The 23720-nt window shown below is 30.4% G+C and overlaps 1 protein-coding gene across 1 annotated transcript in view; it reads right to left on the minus strand.

The window, feature by feature from the left end:
* The window catches only part of LOC107450815 (ADAMTS-like protein 5), a 65028-nt gene that overhangs the window by 30066 nt on the left and 11242 nt on the right, over positions 1–23720 (minus strand). The window contains exon 2 of the mRNA XM_043043204.2: positions 34–114. Within this exon, the coding sequence (XP_042899138.2) occupies positions 34–102 (69 nt within the window). The 5' untranslated portion in view covers positions 103–114. The remainder of the gene's footprint in view (positions 1–33; positions 115–23720) is intronic.

Raw genomic sequence — 23720 nt, forward strand, 5'->3', positions numbered from 1 at the left:
AGTAAGAATATAAAAAAAACGAAGTATTCTTACCGGTTTATTGATGAAGCAAAGAAAATATAATAGTGCCCACTGGTAAAATGTTATCTCGGTAGAAAGCATCCCCTTTTCCACCTGAAAGATTAAAAACGATATCACAAGTGACAAAGTAATAATAAATGGTAAAACTAATAAGTCCAGAAAATAAAGACAAAATAAATTTTAAATTGTCTTTTCCTAAAATAGAAAAAAAAATTCCATACCGAAGAAGAGGACAGATTTCTCAAGGATTTTTTGAAAATTAATTGGAACAACGTAATTCTGCACGCGTTTCTTTCCTTATTAATATTCATAATAATGTATTAAAATTTTATAATTTAAAATGTAACACTATAACGAGTTCATAGTATAAACATAATTAAAAGTATTAATTATAAATAGCGATAAAAAAAAATTCTTCCTGCTGTTCGTAATTTTTTTTTTGTTGCTCATTTTACCCCCTACAAAGGAAGGATTCTGATATTGTCCTTTCAAGTGGTCACCTGAGGCTACTTGCAGTCTTATTTCCATTCATCTTAAAACTTCGACGTTAAAGGGAAATTATAGTAGTAGTTGAAATGCAAATGGTGTACAAAAAGCATACTTTGCCTTTATAGTAAAAAATAGTTAAATTGGCAATTTTTTTCAAGATTTCCAAAAAGGTGACTTTAGAGTAGTGTCAATAGAAAATGTATAGTGGGAAAAGTTACCCTGTTGTCCAGGTAACTTTAACCACTAGGTTATTAATTTTTTGAAAGTAGAAAAAGCAATGAAAATCTATCTAAATGCTATAAATAAATTCCTTAAGCTCTCCTTCAAATCTGGAAATTTTTTCTTCGATCCAATAAAGAGGGAAGCATACAGTGCTTTAATAGAAGATTAAAACCGAGCAAAGTTGAGTAATATAACTGTTAACATGTTGAATGCCATGGGGGTCATCGGTCACCGGCGAAGCCAAGATCATTAGAAACACAATATTCGAGTAAATTTTTAATTTTAATAGATTATTATCGTTATTAAAATAGTTTGAAGAAATTAATGCAATATGTAACACACAAGAATAGTTTCATTTATGTACACAGAGATGCCAACTTGCTCCGGAGAGCGAGTAAATATTTTTCAGTGGTAGTTTATTAATTGTGGTTCTTGGTTTAATAAATTCAATTTAGTAGATTTTTATTCACCGCTATTTCTAAACAACTAGGAGGCTTCGCCCCCTGCTCGCTGGCGCTCGCCAACCCCCGGAACTGCTTTCGCAGTTCATTTCGGATTGCTTCCTAATCCGATGCTCGCTTTGCTCGCTCATTGGATACGTTCTTAACGTCTAGCTTTTGTATACTTTTTTGAACACTGAAGTTCCGAAAACTTTNTTATCCACCGCTATTTCTAAACAATTCGTAGGCTTATATAATTCAACACTTTTTTCAGATATGTCATGCTAAACCTTTTTAAAAACTAGTAAAATCTGTCTAATCTTTGCAAATTTAGTTTGTAGTAATTTACCATTCGGCCAAGTCGTGTAAAACTAGCGTGGCATTCAACGTGCTAAGTAGTGGCTATAAATGCTAGTAAATAGTAGGCAACACTGTTTGCTCTACTTTATAAAAGGTAAAAAAGACATATTTCACAATCAGTTGACTCATAGATTTTCTGGATGAGTAGCAGACCTGTTGCCAACTTTTAACTCTTTTGGTGAAAGCTATTCTCAAATATTAAATCTGGGTGCAAATTAATGCTTCTACAAATAACTTGGGTTAAATAAATTTGATTTTACCATTTACCCGTCAAACTCATGTTTTTGTAAAAGTTAAAAAAGTGACTTTATAAGCAAAAGTGATGGCACATTTGAGACTAAATTAAGAAATATTTCATTCATTTAGCTATTTGGTTTAAAATATAACAACGACGATATTTCAGTATGAAATATAGATTTTAGTGTTATTTAAATATTTTGGTGGATACGGTTTCTCTTATCCATGATAAATATTAATTATGAAACAACAAAACTCAGCATGGATGTCGTTAAAATCTTGATAATGGTGAATATTAAAAAAAATAATCTTTTCGTTCAATATCACTATTTGTTATTTACTCATGCAAATGTCGACATTCTGTAAGCACTGATAGGCCGGACCGTAAGTGAGAAATAATGTTATAAAAATGTTTTTACTCAAAACTCACCGGCAGTGCAAGTTTAATGTTGACATTTGTAGTTGTAGAGAAAAACGAATAAAAATCTAAGATTTTTTGGGGTATTTAACAGGGTATTGCATGCTGAACTGAACTGTACTGTATAAGAACATCTGAGAGCCAGAGGCGGCTTGCGACTCATTACACATTAACACTTCCAAAAATAAAGGTAAAACTAAATTCAATAATGTAACAAACCACCAGAACTGTAAAACTATTTGCTTCTAAACGTTCAATAATTTTTAGCTACCACTATTTTTTAAGTAACAAAGGGATAAAGCATGTCTTTCTTTTTTAAAGAATACACTGTTTAAAGTAGCAGTTCTTAATGCATTGCCTGATTAAAATTTACATTCGAAATTTGTTGTTCTGCTAAGAAGGGTTGACAAATATTTCGGACACTGCAATTACTTTAAGTGCTGATGGATAATTTTGTTTTTACAGCAACATTCTTACATTATCGTTAAAATAGCCAGTAAAGAAAATATTAGGAGCTATTTTCATAAATAGCACAAAGAAATTCTTTTTCTATTAACAAATAATTCTTTTCATCGCTTGACGTAGCTTTGAAATAAATATTTTTATCACAGTTTTTATAACTTCTTCTTCTTCTTCTTCTTTTCTATTCTGATAAAAAGTAGCAGAATGGCAGTAAGAATAAACTTTAGAAAACCAAAAATCTTTTAGTTTTCCTTATCGAACAAATCATAAGTGAAAGAAGTTCATTCATGCGAGTATCTTCTCTGAATATATTAATCAAGATTTTGGCAGAATCAGCTTTTCCATCCCCCAGGAAGAGAAAAAGAAGATAAAAAACGTGACAAAGAATGAAGGGGGGGGGAGAGGTTGAAAATCCCCTCTTCCCATTTTGATAAAATAAAATAAAAAAAACTATTATTGTAAATTTCGAAAAACCTTTTCATAGAAAAAGGATGAACATCAAGTTGTCATCTTTATAAAATGATTGAAGGGAAGAATATCATTTATTCGATTGTTGCATCATAGTACACAATAGCTAACATATTCTCGCTTCAGCTATCAAAATTTATTTTTTAATGTTTGGTTTTTATTTGATTGTAGCTAAAATGTTTCGAGGGTATACGAGAAATCAAGACACTTATTTCCCTTTGCCTTTAAATTTTCAAAATAAAAAAAAATAATAAAATAGAATTAATTTTGAAAAATAAAATCAATGGTAAGTTTACGATATTGAAAGTTGATACATTGTTTATTTCAGCTGACAGCTTATGAGTAACATACGCTGTTCACTTCTGCTGACAGCTTATGAGTAAGATACGTTGCTTATTTCAGCTGACAGCTTGTGAGTAAGACATGTTGTTCATTTCAGCTGACAGCTTATAAGTAAGATACTTTGTTTATTTCTGCCGATAACTTATGAGTAAGTTACGTTATTTATTTCAGTTGACAGCTTATGAGTAAGATACGTTGTTTATTTAAGCTGACAGTTCATGAGTAAGATACGTTGTTTATTTCAGCTGATTGCTTATGAGTAAGATACTTTGTTTATTTGAGATGACAGCTTATGAGTAGGATACGTAATTTATTTCAGCTGACAATGAAGAAGATAGAAAAATATAAAAAATGAACAAAGGCATGCTTATATAACATTCTAAAAGACTCTATGTAGACTCCATATATTATTCGAATCAATTTAGGCGGGCATTGCTGTTCCATATTTAGATAAATATGNAGGAGTAAGATACTTTGTTTATTTCTGCCGATAGCTTATGAGTAAGTTACGTTATTTATTTCAGTTGACAGCTTATGAGTAAGATACGTTGTTTATTTCAGCTGATAGCTTATGAGTAAGATGCTTTGTTTATTTGAGATGACAGCTTATGACTAAGATACGTTATTTATTTCAGCTGACAATGAAGAAGATAGAAAAATATAAAAAATGAACAAAGGCATGCTTATATAACATTCTAAAAGACTCTATGTAGACTCCATATATTATTCGAATCAATTTAGGCGGGCATTGCTGTTCCATATTTAGATAAATATGCATCCTCGTTCTCAAAAAAAGCAATGTGCATGAAAATTATTTTTTTAATTATGCTGGTCAGAGATATAATTCTAGAATCATTAAGTTGTATTTAATTGCTCATCAATTATTCTAAAATATAATTTCAAATTTCTTAAATTACGCTAGTTAACCCCATCAATTCAAAAACATGTTAAAAAATTTAAAGTTAATAGCTATTCATTTGTTCGATGTAACAAAAGTGGGGCTTAAATAAGGATATTATCGAACATTTTGTCCAAGGCTGTCCGCCTACGAGTCGAAATTTAAAAACTTTGCCATTCATGATTTATTAAGCGTAAAATTTCGGTAACTTTTGATGTGAAGCATGCATTTTTAAAGAACAATTCCTTAATAAAGTGAAACTAAATATCTTACGAATTTCGGCTGCAGCATATTAAATAACCTTTTATTGAATCAAAGTAACAATAGAACTCGAAACCGAGACTGTCTTTGTTAGAAACCTCGTCTTAATTTTAGAATAAAAGAAAGATGTGTCATCATAAATTTGTCTGCAGATCGCTAGTTTTAGAAAATGAAATCTTTTAGGGTCCCCTGCGGACAATAAAGATTGCACAAACCCATGTTAGTCCAAGTAGAATTAATTAAACGAAATTTCCCTACTTAAGAATCTAATTAGTATTTTTTAGTACATTTAGCTTCATTTTGTTCATTGAATTGTGCTCTATTGAATCTAGTTATCAAATTTTACATTTCAGAGTTATAAGTACCTTTAGAACTTTTTCAAAGTTTAAGTTTTAAAGAATACTTACCTTAATATTTTAAATTTAGTTCAATAAAACGCATTTTAAAGAATAAAAGAAAACTAAAAATTTTCAAAATATTTAATAGTTACTTAAATTGCGTTTATACAATTCCACGTTCATAAAGTAGAATCCGTTTTCTATGTTACTTATAAAAATTATAGGCCTATTTGTTATAAAATTTTATGACAAACTAATATAATTGTATCGATTTCTGAGAAGTTCAAAGCAATAGTTTTTCTTTAACTGGTATTGTTATAACAATATCAAAACAATTTTTATTTATTTAGATTCAGCATAAGTAATCAATCAAAACTACTAATTCCGACAGCAAAAACTTTTTTTTTTTTAGTTTAACGTAGTTTTATGAAAAATAAAAGAGAATATCAAAAAGGCTTATAAAAATAAAGCTTCAAAGTATTTTGTAGGAAATGACGAAGTAATTTAAAATGTATTTTGGAGAATTCGGGGCATAAATTAATATGGAATACGATAGGGATAGGTTTGGAAATAGTGAAACATTCACAAAACTGTTTTTAATTTATTAGATCGGCTGTAAACTATTTTTTATTCTCTGATCAGACTTTTGTAGATGGGCAATATTATGATAAAGTTTTTACTCTTCAAACTGCTGTTCTATGTAATATAACACGGCAAGCACTAACCTGTACAGCAAAAAAACATACAGATTGAAATACGGACTAGGTGCTGATCAGCAGAAGATTTTTAAATTGTTTTCAACTTTTTAAAAGAATTGTTATCAAAGCAGTTTTTTAATACAATTAAAATAAGGATTTGGATTGAAAAAGAGTTTGGAGCATTTTACATTAAAACAGATTTTTGATTGGAGTCCAATTCTGTTGGAAGTATATGAATTAAGTGCATATTTTGTGCCTTTTGATTTCGAAGTTTCTTCATCATAGGTAGAGCTATTAGCAATACACAACCTTTTAAGTAACCGTTTTTTCCTTCTGACGAACATACTTTTGTCACTTACAATGTAAACTTACCAAATAATCTCAGAAAACAGACAACCTAAAATAATCAATATCACAGTTTTGTGGGCAAGTTTTCTATGTATAGAAAGCAATTTGTGCAGAATTTAAGGAATATTATTTAATGCAAGGATCGAAGCAATGTTTTTAGTTTAAAACTTGTGTTTGCTATCGAGTAAATGTCAGATCTGCAAAGCAAGTAATATAAGTGCTTAAAACTAATTATCATGTCCATGACTTGACTCAAAACCTCACTACAAGCTTTGATATTTTCAAAATATATAGGGACGAGCTATAAGCACGATGACTTAAATTTTTTAAGCCCAATTCTATTTACTGATATACATTTTGTATTTGTTCCTTCTACCATATTCTCTGACCTTGTTTATGGTTCTCGTTTATGAACTAATTTCTAAAAAAATCAATAAAAAAGCAGGTTTATTTTTCAAAAAAAATTTTTTTTTTATAAATTATAAAATTACTTTAATTTAGTTTAGTGAGTAATGCAATAAAAAATTAGTAATTTATCTGTAATCAGTTACATTTGTTATTAAACAATCGCTTTTTGAAGATACTTCATCTAATTGTGATATGATTGAATGTTACATCAATCGCAATTAGTCGAAGAATGTCACGAATTTTCCGTTGGTGATAAAAATGTTGGAACACAAGCACATTAATCTTCATTTCGAACAGGAAGATGAATTTGATGAACGATTCCTCAATATGACAGGAACTTCCCCTACCCGGTGACGTTTAAAAGGAATCGAGGGGCACAAATTTTATTAGTTGGTGTGAAGCTTTTACATCATTTGTAATTTTTCTTGGTGTATAGTTAATTTAACCGTTTAACCGGTTGACTAACAGCTAGTAATAATAAAAAGGGCACCTTTCTGAAAAATAATTGTAATTATTGATAATTGAATTGAGATAATATTTTATACATTTAACTAATTTGGTTTTCATAAACTGTGAGGATTCAGAGGGAAATGAATCAGTTTAATCTATCAGACTTACTATTTACTGTCAACATTCCAGTCACCTAAGGGCACTAACATCAATGAAGTGAGAACGCGAAGCGGACAGGTATATCGAATCCCATGCAAAGCCAACCCAAGAATAATTTCAGGAGATGAATTAGATTATTATATTATTACGTTTCACTCCAATGTCACCTTTGGGGCTTCATCAACAGTCACCACTCGAACTTACTCATTTAATAATTAACCACAATAATTAGTAACCACATTATTTTAATTATTTTAAAAAGTATGTCAAAATGTTGCATAATGTATTTTAAATGATTTAGTGCTAAAATTAGTTCAAAAGTATAGTTCGCTCACCAGGAGTTGGCACTTGGCTCCACCTCCTCGGACGCAGAATTCATTTCAGAGAGGGAGTAAGAGGAGAAACATCTCCGCGCTTGAAATTGCGACAACCCTTAATACGCGCCAAACGCAAACTGTGGATTCTTTTTCAGTCATTTACTTTGCTTTATCATCTGCTATTATACGTTTCGTCACTCTAGCTAATTAAATATACTTTAAATTTAAAAACTGCTGTTTTCCTCGCAAATTTTCTCAAAAAGGGCTAATTATTCACTCAAAAGAGAGAAATATCATCAAATTTATATGAAATATTTAATGTTAAAAAAATGCGCATAAAGATTGCGTAATAAATATTTCTGTCATACGATTGCCAAATAGCAAACCTTGTTCAGGATTGTTCACATCCTTCTCTTAGAAACAGCGGAATAGTATCGTCGGATACCACGTGATGAAGGCGGAGCCAAGTGCCAACTCCTGGTGAACGAACTATACTCGGAGTGCAAAGGGTTAAGAAATTTTGGTTGATATGAACGTCAACCAAAATCTTATCCAATATTAATGACTTACTAGTCTTTTGAAAAAAAAAACCTGTCCCCGAAATTAAATTGTCTCCTCTTACTATTTTAGTTCAAAAGAAAATATATTTGCAAACAATAGTGATTAATGTTTAAATGTATTGATTGAAATGTAGAAAATGGGAAACCTTTTTTGAACTGAATATATTTCAATTGTATTTTTATGAACATACAAGGATTTTTCTTTTAAAAATAAAAACCTTTTGATTATTACACGGTGAAATATTTATTAATGATAAATCAGCCATTGCATGTATAATTTTGATCAAAAGATTATTAATTAGCCGATTTGGTCTTTTATAATTCTTTTACTACATCTTTTCAGTTACTTAATTTAAATATTATTTTTTCGGGAAATATTATCAGATGTTCAAATTTCTTTTAATAGCATAATGAATTTCGGCATATTTCTTTGATCAATTAACATTCCAGAGAAACTTAATATGTTTAATTTTCGATCTATAAATATAAATATGGAAAGATCGAAATGAATCTCTAAGATTCCTTTCTTTTTAAACTCGTATGTCAAATATTTATACAAGCACACACTAACAAATGAAACGGAATTAACTGAAAAGATCTAATTGTGATCAATTAAATGGGGAATTGATACGGCTCGTTCGATTTAGAACTGACAAAGATATGTTTTCTTTTATTTTGGAGATGTATGTGGTACTTGTAATCAATGAAAGAACCATCTGTTGAAGCGAATAAATATTTGATTGATTTAATGACACGATGCATAAAATGCAATAAATGAACTGATTGTTTAATTAAGCTCGATAAATAAGAACATATTATTCGAGATATAAAAAAAAGTCGAAACATCTAGGACCAGTTTGGGATCAAAGAACTGTCTGGTGGCTTTTAAAAAATCGGCAGGGCTACTAATTTTCGAAAAAAGAGAAAATAGTGCTATTAAAAAAATTTCATATTTGTCCTTTTTTTTACCACGTTTATATTAACTCGCCTTCGTGTATGTCTGTTCGGGATGGAATTTTGTAATCGATTTTAAACTAACTTCCCGACTAGCTACAGACTTCAAAATTGGCGCATAGTTCAGAATTGGATGACAATGCATGAAAATGAAGAGAAAGAAGACATACAAAGTAAAATAAATGTTTATATTTTCGCGATTGTCTTTTGTTATCGATTCGATTGTTTCAAATTAGTGTTACATGTCAGTTGAAAAGTTTTGTTTACAGTGAGTGAAAAAATTGAGATTTTGGAAGTGAGTACAAAAAAAAAATCAAAATAAAAAATAACATTTTTAAAAACCTTGTTTTTGTAGTGGAGAATAATAATTAAAAAGCAAAAATTTGAAAAACGAAAAATGTGGGGCACATGGAATACATAACAGTACATATACACATTTTCTTACTCATACACATGCACAGCCACATACACATCCACATACACATGCATATACACAAACATATTCCACATCCACATCCACATTCAGATACAATTACAATTACAGATATACATACACATATTCTCAAGAGCACACATACACACACTAATATAACATTACTGTTATGTATTTCATGCTCCCCATGTTTTTCGTTTTTCAAATTTTTATTTTTCAATTATTATTCTCCACTGCAAAAATGTGATTTTTAAGAATATTATTTTTTATTTTGATTTTTTTTAGAATTACAATTATATATTAACAATTGCAATCGGATGCACGTTTCAGCGCTTGTAACGTGTAAACTTTTTCTTCGTTTATAAAATGTGATGGGTTCGTGACGGTCCCTGTTCTCCAAAAAATAAATTATCGAAAAGTTTTTAGCTGAAAATACGGCAATTTTTCTTTTAACAGTAAAATATAGCTGAACATCTTAGTTTTCTTACTGATCTAAATAGTTCATTACTCTCTTTACCAACAACAAAACAATTTGAGACGAATTCTTTAAAGAGGAACACGCAGAAATTGTTTTTCGCTTGGCATTCATTCAAAGCGTCACATTTAATTACTCGTAAAATTTTGATTTGACCGGATTCGAATAGGAAAATGAATTAAAAATTTAAGCCTCTTCTTTTCTTTATAGATTGTGTTGTATTTAGTACAAGGAATAAATTGAAGCTATTGTATCATAAAAGGGTAAAAGACTTCGATAAAAATTAAAACTAAAGTTACTATAGGAACACTCGTATAGTTCGGTCCCTTCCCGAAGAAATTCTTTTCTTAAAAAATATTGAGACACACTTATTTGTATCTATACTGGGGTGATATGTATTTGTACTGAGCCCACAAAAACTGCAGTACAGGAGGAAAAAAATAAAAACATTCAAGATTAAAAGAAGAGTTTACGTGCCCCAGAGCAAAATTTATTGCGGGTCTCATCCTCAAAGCACAAAAATTCATTTTCATTTCTAGTCTAAATTTTTAAATACCTTTTTAAAAAATTTAGTTTTTATGCAGATGTAAAGAAATTTGCTGCCATTCTTTTGAAAGCATTAATGAATGAACAATATATTTTTTGTAAAGAATTTTCGTTGAGACCTCAGCCGTCTTGGGTCCGGGACAATTGTTCCTGTTTCCTCCCTCGCCTTAAATGCATAATTTTTTTAAAATTGTCGTTTAAAATAGAAATGTCAACTAGTTTTTCACTAAAATTCCAGAATATCTAGCTTTTTTCTGTAGATAACAGACAGTAAATGGTTAATAATTTCATACAACCTATCAGATAATTTAGTTCTCATTCCCATTTAAGAATTTGCAAATTATGTGAAAAAAAGGTAGAGAACTACGAACTAAAATTTAAAAATTCTCTGTTGATTTAGTCAATTTTTTAAAATGTTCAACACGGCCTAACTGCAACAAAGTTGTGTGTCTCATAAGCCTTTGAATTATTTAGACGTAGTGGTGAATAAGAACACTGTAAATCGAATCGATTAAACCAAGAATCATGTATTAATAGATTACTACTCGAAAATATTTATCCGCCGTCCGGAGCAAGTTAGCCGCTTTGTATCAGTCTCGTATCTGATATTATACGCACCAATCAAGAGGTAAAAATTAAATATAAAAAATTTAAAATTAATTCTCACAATTTGGCTGCATTTAATCCATTAACATTCGTAAGAACAACCTAACTGAAATCTGGTTTCAATAAAGTGTGAAAACGATTACTTCTTCAAAATGTTCTAATACCTGGAATTAAACTTCTAGAAATTGTTTTTGATCACGTAGATATTTTCCGTAGTAACGCAGATAATTTTCCATTGTACATTAAAATACAAAGCTCGACTTTTCATTCACATCTATATATATATTTCTCTTACACGGCGACAAAAAAATGCCTCATCACAACTCCCCGAATGGCAACGCTAGAAAATCGACCAATAATTGCCGCTAAAAATGTCACATGCCAAATCTAGCTGAGATGGCTCAACATATAGCGCTTTTAAANCTGGAATTAAACTTCTAGAAATGGTTTTTGATCACCTAGATATTTTCCTTAGTAACGTAGATAATTTTCCGTTGTACAATAAAATACAAAGCTCGACTTTTCATTGACATTCTGTAAATTACATATGCATACCTGCCAACTTTTAATCCTTTCGAGGATGATTTTCCCCAGTGGTGGTAAAATGTAAGTTAAATTGCAATTTTATGCAGAAACATATGCTGTTTTTTGAAGAAGCTTAAGCGAACTGTCACAACAGTATTACATATTTATATATAAGTTTAATTTTTTAAAAATAGTGGTGGTCAAATAGATTATATATTAAGTTTGTAAATGCTGGGAATATATAGAAAGCATACATTTTGCTACTAATTGAAATAAAGAAATAAAATTCTACCTGGTTGTCGTCTTCCAGCAAGCCGAGTGCAAGGCATGCATCTTTATACGTTGGATNCATATAAGATTGTGTAGCAACTTTTGGGGATTGGCGAGCGTTAGCGAGCAGGGGGCGCAGCCCACTAGTTCTGTAAATTACGCATGTATCAATTAATCATAAAATTATTAAATCGCATTAATATTAATGATCACAGTTGACAAAACCATAAAAAATGGCTTAGGACTTAATTACTGAATAATTGAGCAGAGAAAAAAAAGGTAAGTCACTAATATTTAAAACAGTTACTAAAAGTAAGAAGTAATTTAACCATGTACAAAAATATAAGTAGCTTTATAATCCTTTAGAAAGTTTTTTTTAATGAATCTAAATAATGACGAAATATATTTACATAAAGTTACAGTTAACATAGCTGATGCCACAATTTTCATGTTTACGGGAAAATTAAGTATGAAACTTAAATTGTAATCCTTTGTCTGAGGTTTTTCTTTGTTTTTTTGTTAATGCTTTCTAGATTAATTAGTAACGTTTGTTGCTTTGTTAGAAAAATAATTCGCGTAGTAAAAAAATGTGCTTGCAAAATTTATAGTTTAGTTGTTCGCAAGAAAAGTTTTTTGTTGAATGGAATGTCGGGCACAAATTTATTTTAGCTTCAGCAATTCGAAAGACTGAAAGCCATTAACATGTAAAGAATTTTTTTAAGATTGATTAAGCATGAGAATAGTGCGGCTTCTTTGCCAAAAGCTATCAGATTTTGTTGAAGCTTGCAGTTACGTGATGTATGGTTGTAAGCTGCTCAACATAGATTTTGGTTTAGTAAATTACTATGACAAAACAAAATGTACATCATTTTGCCGGAAGATATCCCATTTCGTTGAAGTAAGTATTTATTAATGACTAAAGCTAATAGAAACTTCTGTGATGACGATGTGAAAGAAATGAAAAAGACACAAAATGTTTAGTTTTTTAGCAAACACTTTGGAATGAAAAATCACTCTTCGCATTTAACAGGCAAATATTTTATTCAAGTTTATAATTTCAGCGAATAATAAAATTAGTCGAATGAAAAAAGTCAGACGACTGTCCTAAGTAAATGCTTTCAATAAAATGAAAATAAAAAAAATTATGTTATTAACTGTGAATAATGAAATAAAATTATAATTTTATAAACTGCATTTCATAACTGTTGGCACATAATTTTTGAATGAGGGAATTTTTGGTGGTGATAAAAGTTTAAAACTAAAATGATGCATCTAGCGTTTTTTTTTTGTCTTCAGGTTTGACGATAATAGATATATTTTCTACTTTTGCCCACTTCAAAAACGTAGTTTATAAATATATTTATTTTACTTAATTATTTTCTTCTTCTTAATTTTGTTTATATCAGAATGACGATATCTTCTATTTGGAGATTTCTATTTGTAGCGATCAGGAAACGACTGAACTTCGTATTGTCAGCAGACAATGAGGCTCAAGTAAGATTTTATAGTTCTAGCTAGTCAGAAAGTGGACAAATCTTTGATGGTCAAAAAATTTTAGTTGTCTATAAAAGGGCAATAAAAGTTGCTTGTAATGGTCAGGAATCGAATGAAACTTGTATTGTTTTCAGAAACAAAATTCTCAAGAAGAGATCTATGAGTTTTAAGATGTGGGAAGATTCTACTCTAACCCAAATATAAACGAGTTCATATAAGCGGTAATAGTCGTAATAGTTTAATTAAAAAATTGTAATAGTTTAAAGGAAACATCCTACATATGCTAATTAACTTTTGCTATCAAATAAGAAACATAAAAATGTTGCTGTTGTTTTTATGACACTTGGACAAGTCAAGCTTGCCAGCCATCGATCTTTAGTGAATTAAGTCAGAAATATGTACCTTCCGTTTGACAAGAGAGCACCGCAAGGGTGAATGCACGTCTTAGCTCAGAACCCAAGGGATAGATGTCAATAATACTCATTTCGGTCGCCACTTCCTCAATTTAGACACAGATATGAAGGGGAAGGAAATTTTCTCCTGCTCACTCTGCCCAGGGTACTGTTCAGAGACCAACCATTGGACTTATTATTCCACAGATTTTACGATCACGTATACTCGATCATGTACTCGGTGGATCTTAGCAGAGTCAAGGATCGAACTTAAGCCCCTCCGGACCGGAGTTCGATTTTCTTACCACTGAACTGCCAAGCACCCTACATAAAAATGTACTTCCTATGGGTAAACTATCGCTTTCTTTCACAGAAAGTTTTTGAATGATTTCTTACCCTGTTCATGGCCGATCGCACATTTCCAAATCATGTGAAAAACGTCTTAATGAAAAAAGTGGACGCTTCTTAATGTTTTAAACAAGTAGAATTTTACTTTGTTTACTTACTTTAACTTTCAAAGGCACTGACAGGAAGACATAAACTTTTTAAAAATATTATGAAATATTATGAAGGTAAAAACAGAAAAAGTATTCAAGGCCCCCTTAATTACTTTATGTTCACTCTATCAATGAAATCTGTTCATGTCACTATTCAATATTATATTATGTTCACTGTTTCAACTTCTTCCACCACGGGCGAACTTTTTGAAGTCTGAGTTTACCCGAGATTGAACCCAATAATGCCCGATTACAATTTCGCAATTATGTGAAAAGAGATTTTGCGAAACGAAAGTGGATTCTAAATCAAACAGTTCTCAAAAACAAATGTATATTTACTCAATTTACCTACCATTTAAAAGATCATGAGCCATATTTTTCAGATCCATATAAATATATTTATTGCTATTAGATTACGGTTGATAGAACTATCTTGTTTGTCCAAAATTAAGGCTACTGTTAATTCACTTCTGCTACCACTTTTTACTTTTTGCCGAAAAAATGATGCTGGAGATAAATGGGTTAAAATGCTACATACCAATAAAAACTATAACTTAAGGACAAAAATTTTGTGCGTTACTGGAATATTAGTGTAACCATTCAATCTCGTGATATAAATAATAAGTCATGAGTTATGATATTTTTATATGATATACTTTTTCTGAGAAAAAGTTTGTAAAAGATTACTGACAGAAGTAAAATCCATTTTTAAAGATTACTTATGTATATATATATATGTAAAGCTTCTCTTTCACCTTCCTAGCTCGAGCTCATGTCAGACCCTGGCTCAGGCTAAGCTCGTCCCATCTCTTCCTAAGACCCTTTCGCAAATCTGTTTTGCAGTATAACTGCGCTGTTTTATATTTCACGATTGCGTGCACGACTGTAAGTTTCTGTTAAGTAAAAACTGAAAATGAAGAGCAAAGAATATTTTTCAATGAAAAGAAGAATAGAGAAAGAAAAATAGGGAAACATATGATGAGAGGAATCGATAAGGAAATCATCGTGCTCTTGAGGATGATGCAAGGATTTATGGAAGAGGGTGATAAATGTTTAAGGATAAATGGCCGATTCTTTAGCAGCTTTAGAAAAATAGCTGACATGTGGTATGTTTCGTACGGGCTTTTATTCATCATGAAAGCTGGCTTTCAAGAAGTTATTTCACACAAAACGTGTGATATATCACCTTAGCGTTGCTTTCTTTCAACACTATTTCGCAAGAAATATATTTTTTTTTGAAATAAACTAAACCAACTTTTGTCTGTTTAAGATTGATTTAAACTTTTCATAACGAAAAAAATTGCGGCTATTTTAAAAGTAATATCATATGAAAAGAAAAAGGAGAATTTTTTTAATTTTTTGTTTTTCTAACTGATTAATGTTCGTTTATAAAAATGATCCACCTTTGAAAAAACCTGTGTATAAAATTGGTAGTCAATATTTGTTTATACCCAATAAGGCACACAAAACAAAAATATATCACGGTTACAATTAAATACATAAACATTTAATAAATCTAAGTTAAGTAAAAGACATAGATGAGAAAGAATTATATTTGAACAAATTCAATGTGAGATACGGCACTATATTTATTTAACATCACGTTAATTCTAACTTATGTGAGGAAACTTAGCTCAACTTAAACACGCCATTTTGCTTATAAACGATGAGCTGGTGCTTTACATCATTGGTCACATGCGTGGGTATTACCGATTTTCTTCTTGAAGTGCAAGTGCCCATTTATTGAGTGTGGGGGTCAAGTTTAAATATTTTATTTAAAGTTTTTCTCGATTTGAAACTAATTATATTTTTTATAAAAATAAGCTCTTATAAATTTACCGTTTTCAGAAAGAATTTTTTAATTTAAATATTATTTGTTCAGGAGCGACAGACTAAAAGAATGGTTGGTATAACCATTCTTTTCAGCTCAAAGTATTGCACACGTCCCTACAGAGACTACTATTTTCAAAATAATAGAAAATGAAATAAAGAGTGTTCTTTTCATGAGCTATGTTTCAGTGATAAAGGTAAGATTAAGGTTCTTAATTAAGTATTTGTTCTCTGCTTTATTAATTCCTCTGTTATGTTACAATTTCAACGTACTCTCAATGAAGCTCATATTTGGTTTGATAGAGCTATAAGCAAGCAAATCACTAATATTATGAAAGATGATATAATATTACCCCATTAAATTGGATTCGGCATCGGTAGTTGACCCTAAACGCACGCAATGCCCCAGAGACGAAATTATCTGGCATCATTGGTAGAAAGGATTGAAAAGGGATCAGAAATTTTTTTATTTTCTATACTTTTAAAAATTAATCAATCGTCTAATGATTTATTTTCTTCGTTTGGGTCGCAAATAAAAGGTAAAAATTGAGCCGCATATGTTTATCTAAATTCGAAGTTAATATCTGATAAAAACTCAGGGAAGTCACTATTTAAAAATTTCGAGGAAAAAGATGAAAAAGTGGATTTCCCCAATTACATTTTTAAAAATAGAAAGAATCGTCCAAAAAAATGAGAAAACAAGATGGTTTATTTTGAACCAAAAAATATAAACTTTACAATAAAAAAAAAGAACGAAAAAAGTTCTAGCACATTTTGTTTGAATGCAGTGGGCTTCCAAATGCAAAAATATATATTAAAAAAATCACGAAAAAGCATTTATAATACACCTAAAAACACTCATAGTTAAATATTAAATTTAAAAAAAAATCGAAAATCTGGTTTCATCATTTGTATACAAATAGATTTATCTAGTTTCATATTAAATGTCATATTTTTAGTTCCTACGTTGTACAATATAAATAAATTTCATTTTCTTCAAGAACACAGAAACAGCAAATTACAGTTGACATGTTTCAAGCACTTCAAAAATTGGCACCCATTTGCAAGACTTAAACAAGTCTTGAAAATGGACGGTTATTTTTCAAGAGCTTGAAACACGTTGACTGCTATTAGTTGTTTGTGTATTTTTGAAGCGAATGAGGTTTCTAATCAGGTAATATCTTACCGCTTCAGTTTTTTGGGATTATTTGTTTAACACAAATTCTTTATTTTATTACATATATAGATTGCTTGAACTAATGTAGTGTTAAACTTTCAAAATTAATTATATTATTGCGTTTGAATTAAAGATTTAGATGCTATATGCCATTGATAGTTATAAGCATCTGAACTAATTTTTACCACGTTTATATCAACTTGCCTTCGTGTATGTCTGTTCGGGTGGAATTTTGTAATCGATTTTAAACTAACTTCCCGACTAGCTACAGAATTCAAATTTGGCACATAGTTCAGAATTGGAAGACAATGCATGAAAATGAAGAGAAAAAAGACATACAAAGGGAAACAAAATTAAAATTAAAAAAAATATATTATTTTCGTGATTGTCTTTTGTTGTCGATTCGATTATTTCAAATTAGTGTCGCATGTCAGGTGAAAATTTTTGTGTACAGTGAGTGAAAAAATTGAGATTTTGAAAGTGAGTACAGAAAAAAAAATCAAAATAAAAATAATATTTTTAAAAGCCACGTTTTTGTAGTAGAGAATAATTAAAAATCAAAAATTTGAAAAACGAATAACGTGGGGCACATGAAATACATAACAGTACATATACACTTACATATACACATTTTCTTACTTATACACATGCACAACCACATACACATCCACATATACATCCACATACACATCCACATTCAGATACAATTACAGTTATACATACGCATATTCTCATGAGCACACATAGTGTTACTGTTATGTATTTCATGCGCCCCACGTTTTTCGGTTTTCAAATTTTTGTTTTGAATCGCAGCGTTCATCAAATTCGTAAAAAGTGATTTTTTTCAGCTTTTATTTTATTTTAAATTAAATCTACTTTCTAATGTTACGTAAAAAAAATTGTAGCGTGTAAAAGTAAACTGTAAATAAAAAAAAAAAGATTAAAATTGTAGAAATTAATATTTTTTATTCAAGAGTGATATTAAAAAGTTTGCTTAGTGGAAAACCTTGGAATCGCATCAAAATCGACTGTAAATTCTTACAACCAAACCGATCCATTTTCGTTTCCATCTCATTTCCATGCACCTGGATGACCCTGCGCCTGTTTAAAAAATCACCTATAAGGTCTTCCAACTTTCTTCATTTCAGCGAAGTAATCCGTCTCATTCTGATAACATTCGTGAAATAAAAAAAAAATTCGAGGCAGCATCTCAGGTGTTGACCTACAATTAAACGCTTTTCCAAAACACAGGGTGATTCAATCAGAGATACGTTATCCCCAAGCACTTGAGATGGAATCTTTGGTATGATACGTGATGGAGGAGGGGGAGAAAGGGGAGTAAGCTGGTGAACACTTGTTTTAATGGATTTCCACTTAGTGTCTCCGTCACCTTCTTCACACCAATTAATCATTATTTTTTTATTACTATTTTGTTTGTTCTTCTGATTTCATGGGCGGAGATAGTGGCTGTTCATGACATATAGAAAAACACCGTTCAGCTGATAAAACAAGTTTTTTTTCATACGGAGTGTTCTTTGGAAACAGAGTCTTGTCAAATCGACAGTAAAAGAGAAATTTCAGAAGATAATTAATTAATTATTTTTTTAATTTGCTATTTCATGATTAATTTCTGTAGTTATTTAGTTATTTGTCGAGGAAACAAAACTTGAAGATCCGGGAAATTTGCAGGGCCTTAACACGTATGTACAAAAAAATAGAAATTACTACTAACAAATATAAAAATGACAAACGTGTTACAAAGTCTGTTAACTTCCTATTACGAAGTGTATTCACTGGGTTCTTTTTCAAATTTTTTAAAGCAGAAATAAAACTGTCAATCACAAAATTTGAAATGTCAAAAAATAATATCGTCCTCTTCAACGGGAGAAGTTGTTCCAAATATCATTGAAGTGGAATTTAAATTAATCTGGTTAGTCATGGATAATTTACTTCTTCTAAAAAAAGGTAGAAGTTAACCCTTTCCAGTGCAGAGTATATAATCTGGTAACACTAATTCAAACAAATGTTACAAACCACTGGAAATGTTAAACTAATTGCTTTTATGTTTATCGACCACCATATTTTTTGAACCTTCACACTTAGTAACCCAGCCGACTGTTAAGCTCGCTGTTCTCAATCCATCGATTAAAATACTTCAGGATGGATGGCATAAAGGTCGTTGCACAGCTCCAGTTGCCTAGATTTGAATTCACACTAGGACTAGGGTTCTTTAAACAACGAAGAGGTAAAGTATCATTTAGAAATGTAATGTCTCTGGTAGCACTGGCTTGTGTCTTGACTAATTAAAATTTGCAATCAAAATTCGCTGTTCAAAAAGGGATAAATTGTTTTACAACTAGTTTTCCGCTTTTCTGGATTAAGCCCGAAAATATAATTGCCTACTTATTATTTAATGCAATATAATAACTATTTACTATTTGCATTCCTCTTTCAACAAAATTGCTGTATATGAACAAAAAATTACTTATTTACTATATTTACGTGCAATAAATTTAATGATATAAAAATTAAGGGCATTTTAATACTTTAATGAATATGGTCTTATTTTCTGTATGGTTACGATAGACGTTTGTTTTATCTGATGACGGATGATTGTTTTATTCAATAAAGGCTCCTGATCATTAAAAAAATGCAGTGTTTCAATATTTTTAAAATTAAATGATAAAAGTGTAAAATATAAGAAGATGATTGTAAAATGTTTTCTTTTTTGTAGTACCAGCACAAAGCAAAACTAGTCTTAACTTTTAAGAGGTTGAATGAAAACTAAAACAGGATTTTAATGGTGATAGTATGAAATCTATTAGTTAAAAAGTAGTATCATAAGAACTTGTATTTTTAAGTATTCTTGTATATTTAAGTATTCTTTATGGTCAGGACAGCCGATTGTCTTATCTAATAATGGCATACATGAAATATTCATACATGCAAAGCGAAAGTCACATATTGCAATAAACAATATATAAAAAAAAATTTAGTTTGGGTAATCTAAATAGAGACCAATATAAAAAAAAATTACGTAAATAAGTAAACTTGGAAAAACTTCATAAATATCGTATGTGGTTGTTTTATTCGGTAATGGATGATGATTATTAAAAAGTGCAGTGTTTCATTATTTTTAAAGTCCAATGATATGCGTAATATCGGGTGTAGAGTATGTGTGCGAAAATATGATTCTAAAATGTTTACTTTCTTCTGATGTCAACAAAAAGCGAAACGAGCCTTAACTTTTAAGAGGTTGAATGAAAGCTGAAACAGGATTTTAATGGCGCTAGAATACGAAACCTATTAGTTAAAAAGCAGCGCAAGAGCTTCAAATATATTTAAGTACTTTTTCAACGCAGCATCATTAAAAGAACAACGACTCTTTATTTTCAGACGCTTAAAAAATAACAAAACTTCTGACAAAATACCTTCTGTTAAAAGAAAACTTACCATAAATAGATTTTGGATCCGCAAATCAATTTTTTTTCTTTGTTGTGGGAATCCATGCTGAGAAACATAAATGTTTGTGTTCCCTATTCTCATCTTTTTTTTATTTTTTATTTCAAGCGGAAATTAAGAGAGTACGAATTCTGCACGTTTTTCTACCTCTCTCGAATTTATGACATATTCCTACCTGGCAACAATTTTTTTTCCTTCTGAAAAGAATTACTGCGTTTATTAAACACTAGGCTACATCTAAGGTCAAAGCTAAAGTTCAAGGCATAATATTTATTGTTTAGAAATACACACACCTGTGTAATACAGAAATAGAAATAAAAACATCTTAAATCGGTTTGCTTACTTTTATAGAGATGCTAGTTAGTTAGCGATATTTATAGCGATGAAGTAATGGCAGAGCTATTTTTTCGTTGTTTCATGGAATAGAGATAATTTTCCATGATAGTATTAAAATGTAAATCGAAACATTTAATTCATATTGCATTAAATATATTTCAATAAAACAATAGAATTCGATTCCAAATATTTTACTGTATTACGATTATTAAAAGGGCTTTTGAATTTTTTTTTTTAATGTTGCATAAACTTATTGAATAAAAAAACACAAGAATGTGCCAATAACATTACTAAAAATAAGCGGTTGTTTTCAAATTTAAATGCAAAAATAAATTATAATAATCATTATCGGCATGACAGCCCCTGATGGTCATTGGCCTTCTCTTGAACATTTCTCCATTTCATTCTCTTTGTTGCCAGATTTAGTTCAAGAAACTGATTGTTTTAAAATCTGCATTTATGGAGACCAGACATCAAAGTTTAGATTCTTTCTTTAGCTTTGCTATACCAATTGATTTGTATTTAAAAAAATTATGTTCTTGTCTAGTTACATTTTAACAGCAAATGTGTCCTTCAAATCTCATTCTGTTTAACTGTATACATTTTATTACAACAATGACCAAATAAATATTGTAAGTATAAATATAAATATAATAAGTATTTGTATTCTGTTCTTCTACTGAAGAAATTGCCCTCTAAGATTCTGCAAAATATAATTCGCTATAACTTTCTTTGGTGCAGTCCAATTTGCAAATGCATCGATCAGTACTGAACGTATTATAGTACTTTTGTTTTTTGTTTTAAGTATGCAGATCTAAGAAAAATTCTGAAAGTCAAACATCTAGTCAAACATCTTTTTGTTAATATAGTATATAGTATACGAGAATACTAGAAAATAAAGGGTAATTAAAATAAAACGAATATTGGCTTTTCGTTGCTCTTAGAATAGGGTTCCCACGACCTTGAAAAACTAAATGCGTGGAAGCTAAGATTTTCCAAGGATGCTGAAAAGTGTTTAAATTTAGCTTTTATTTGAGAATTCAGAAATTTTTCCCGATGTATTTTTCTTGCACCCATATATATTTAATTTAATTAAAAATGTATAGGCAGTTTAAAGCATCTAGATTTATCTCACTTTTGCTACCATTATAAAAAAAAACATCCAGACCTTGGGAACTCTCGTAGAAATTTGGTGTTATTTCATATCTTTCATGATTTTCGTAAAAAATTAATAAAATTGAAAGTATTATGCGTCTCTGTTTTCATTTCAGTCAAAGAAATGAAGGAAATCCAGAGTTATCAGTAACGAAATACGAATTTTTGACTTCTGTGTATCTAAGCACAGTTGAATGCTTGTCTTCACCAGCAACTGTGCTTCGTAACTCTTTTTATTTTAGTTTATTATATTGTTTCCTTTGACCTACCCCGGACTGGGCTAAGGCTCCATGCCATGTGCTGAAAAGCTGGGTCTCTAATAGGACTAGACTTTCAACGATTGTGTTTTAGTGGTTCGGAATCAACTTTATAATCTAATGTATCAAGAGATGTCAGAACCTGTAAAGTCCACCAATGGTTGGTCAATCGGGAAGATTAATGGAAGGACATGTTATTACTAACACCATAACTTTGGTTTACACAATGGGATACCTTCAAGTGACGTAGAGTGGGTATCTCATTCCTGAGTAGTTGTTGAAACATGGCATTTGTTTACGTTAGCAACTGTTCTTTCAATTCCATTTCGAGTAAGCCCAGCCCATCAAGTATCAATTCGCTTAATAGTGACACATTCTGTATTCTTTCGCAACTATTTCAATCCTTTCACTATACATTTTTTATTTAATACAAAGGCAAGCAAAAAGCCATGTAGAACATAAACAAATTAATTATGCATCGCAGTTGCCAGATGCACAAAGCAAAAATATATCAAAGTTAAAATAAATTACATAAACAAATAATAAATCTAAGTTAAATAAAAGACTTAAATGAGAAGGAATTATATTCTAATAAAATCGATGAGTGAAACTGCTTTGTATTTAATTAACTGCAAGTTAATTTGCTTTTTGACTTATGTAGAGAAACTTAGCTTGACTTTAGCTCGCCCTTTTGTTCATTTACGATCAGCTGAGGTCATAGGTTACGTGTCTGTGTATAAGTGATCATCTTCTTCTCGAGTTGTTAGTACCCGATTGAGAACGTTCAGTATGTGCAGCATCAGTATTCTCTTTAGATCTCGTTAAGGACGATAATGATCCGAAGGTTTAAGAGCTGAAAAAGTCTACAAACGACTGGGTAGTTGGAAAGGAAGACGATATTATTGCTACCAAATTATGATGGTAATAACTGTGTGTGACGATCATCGTTCAGGATGAATCCGAGATCGTCACCAGTAGCTCCCTGGTGTGTCTCTAATGCGACTTTAACAAACATCTTTCTTTTTATTACAGTTGATCATAACCCTTCTCTTAATATTTTATTAAGTTGTTAGGGAAGGGAAAAGACGGTAACCACTTGATCATAGTGTCTGATTAGTTTTGATGCCAACAAATGCTCTTTTTGCAAAAGATTTATAGTGTGGTAGAAGATAAAAAACTGTAGCTTTCAATATAGTTGGTAATTTTGTTAACATTTAAAGAGTTTCTTCAACAAAATGGCAATTCCACAGCAAAATGGCGTTTCATATAATTTGTAATTTTTCTGTAGTGGTGTGGAAAACAACTTTTAAGCAAATTTACAAAACAAAAATAATACATTAAAGCATAAACCTAGCTAACACTGGAAGAAAATTTTCCTAAAAAGCATAGAATGTCGGCAGTCCTGGACTGGTACA

Source organism: Parasteatoda tepidariorum, chromosome 5, assembly GCF_043381705.1.
Source record: "Parasteatoda tepidariorum isolate YZ-2023 chromosome 5, CAS_Ptep_4.0, whole genome shotgun sequence".
Lineage (NCBI taxonomy): Eukaryota > Metazoa > Arthropoda > Arachnida > Araneae > Theridiidae > Parasteatoda > Parasteatoda tepidariorum.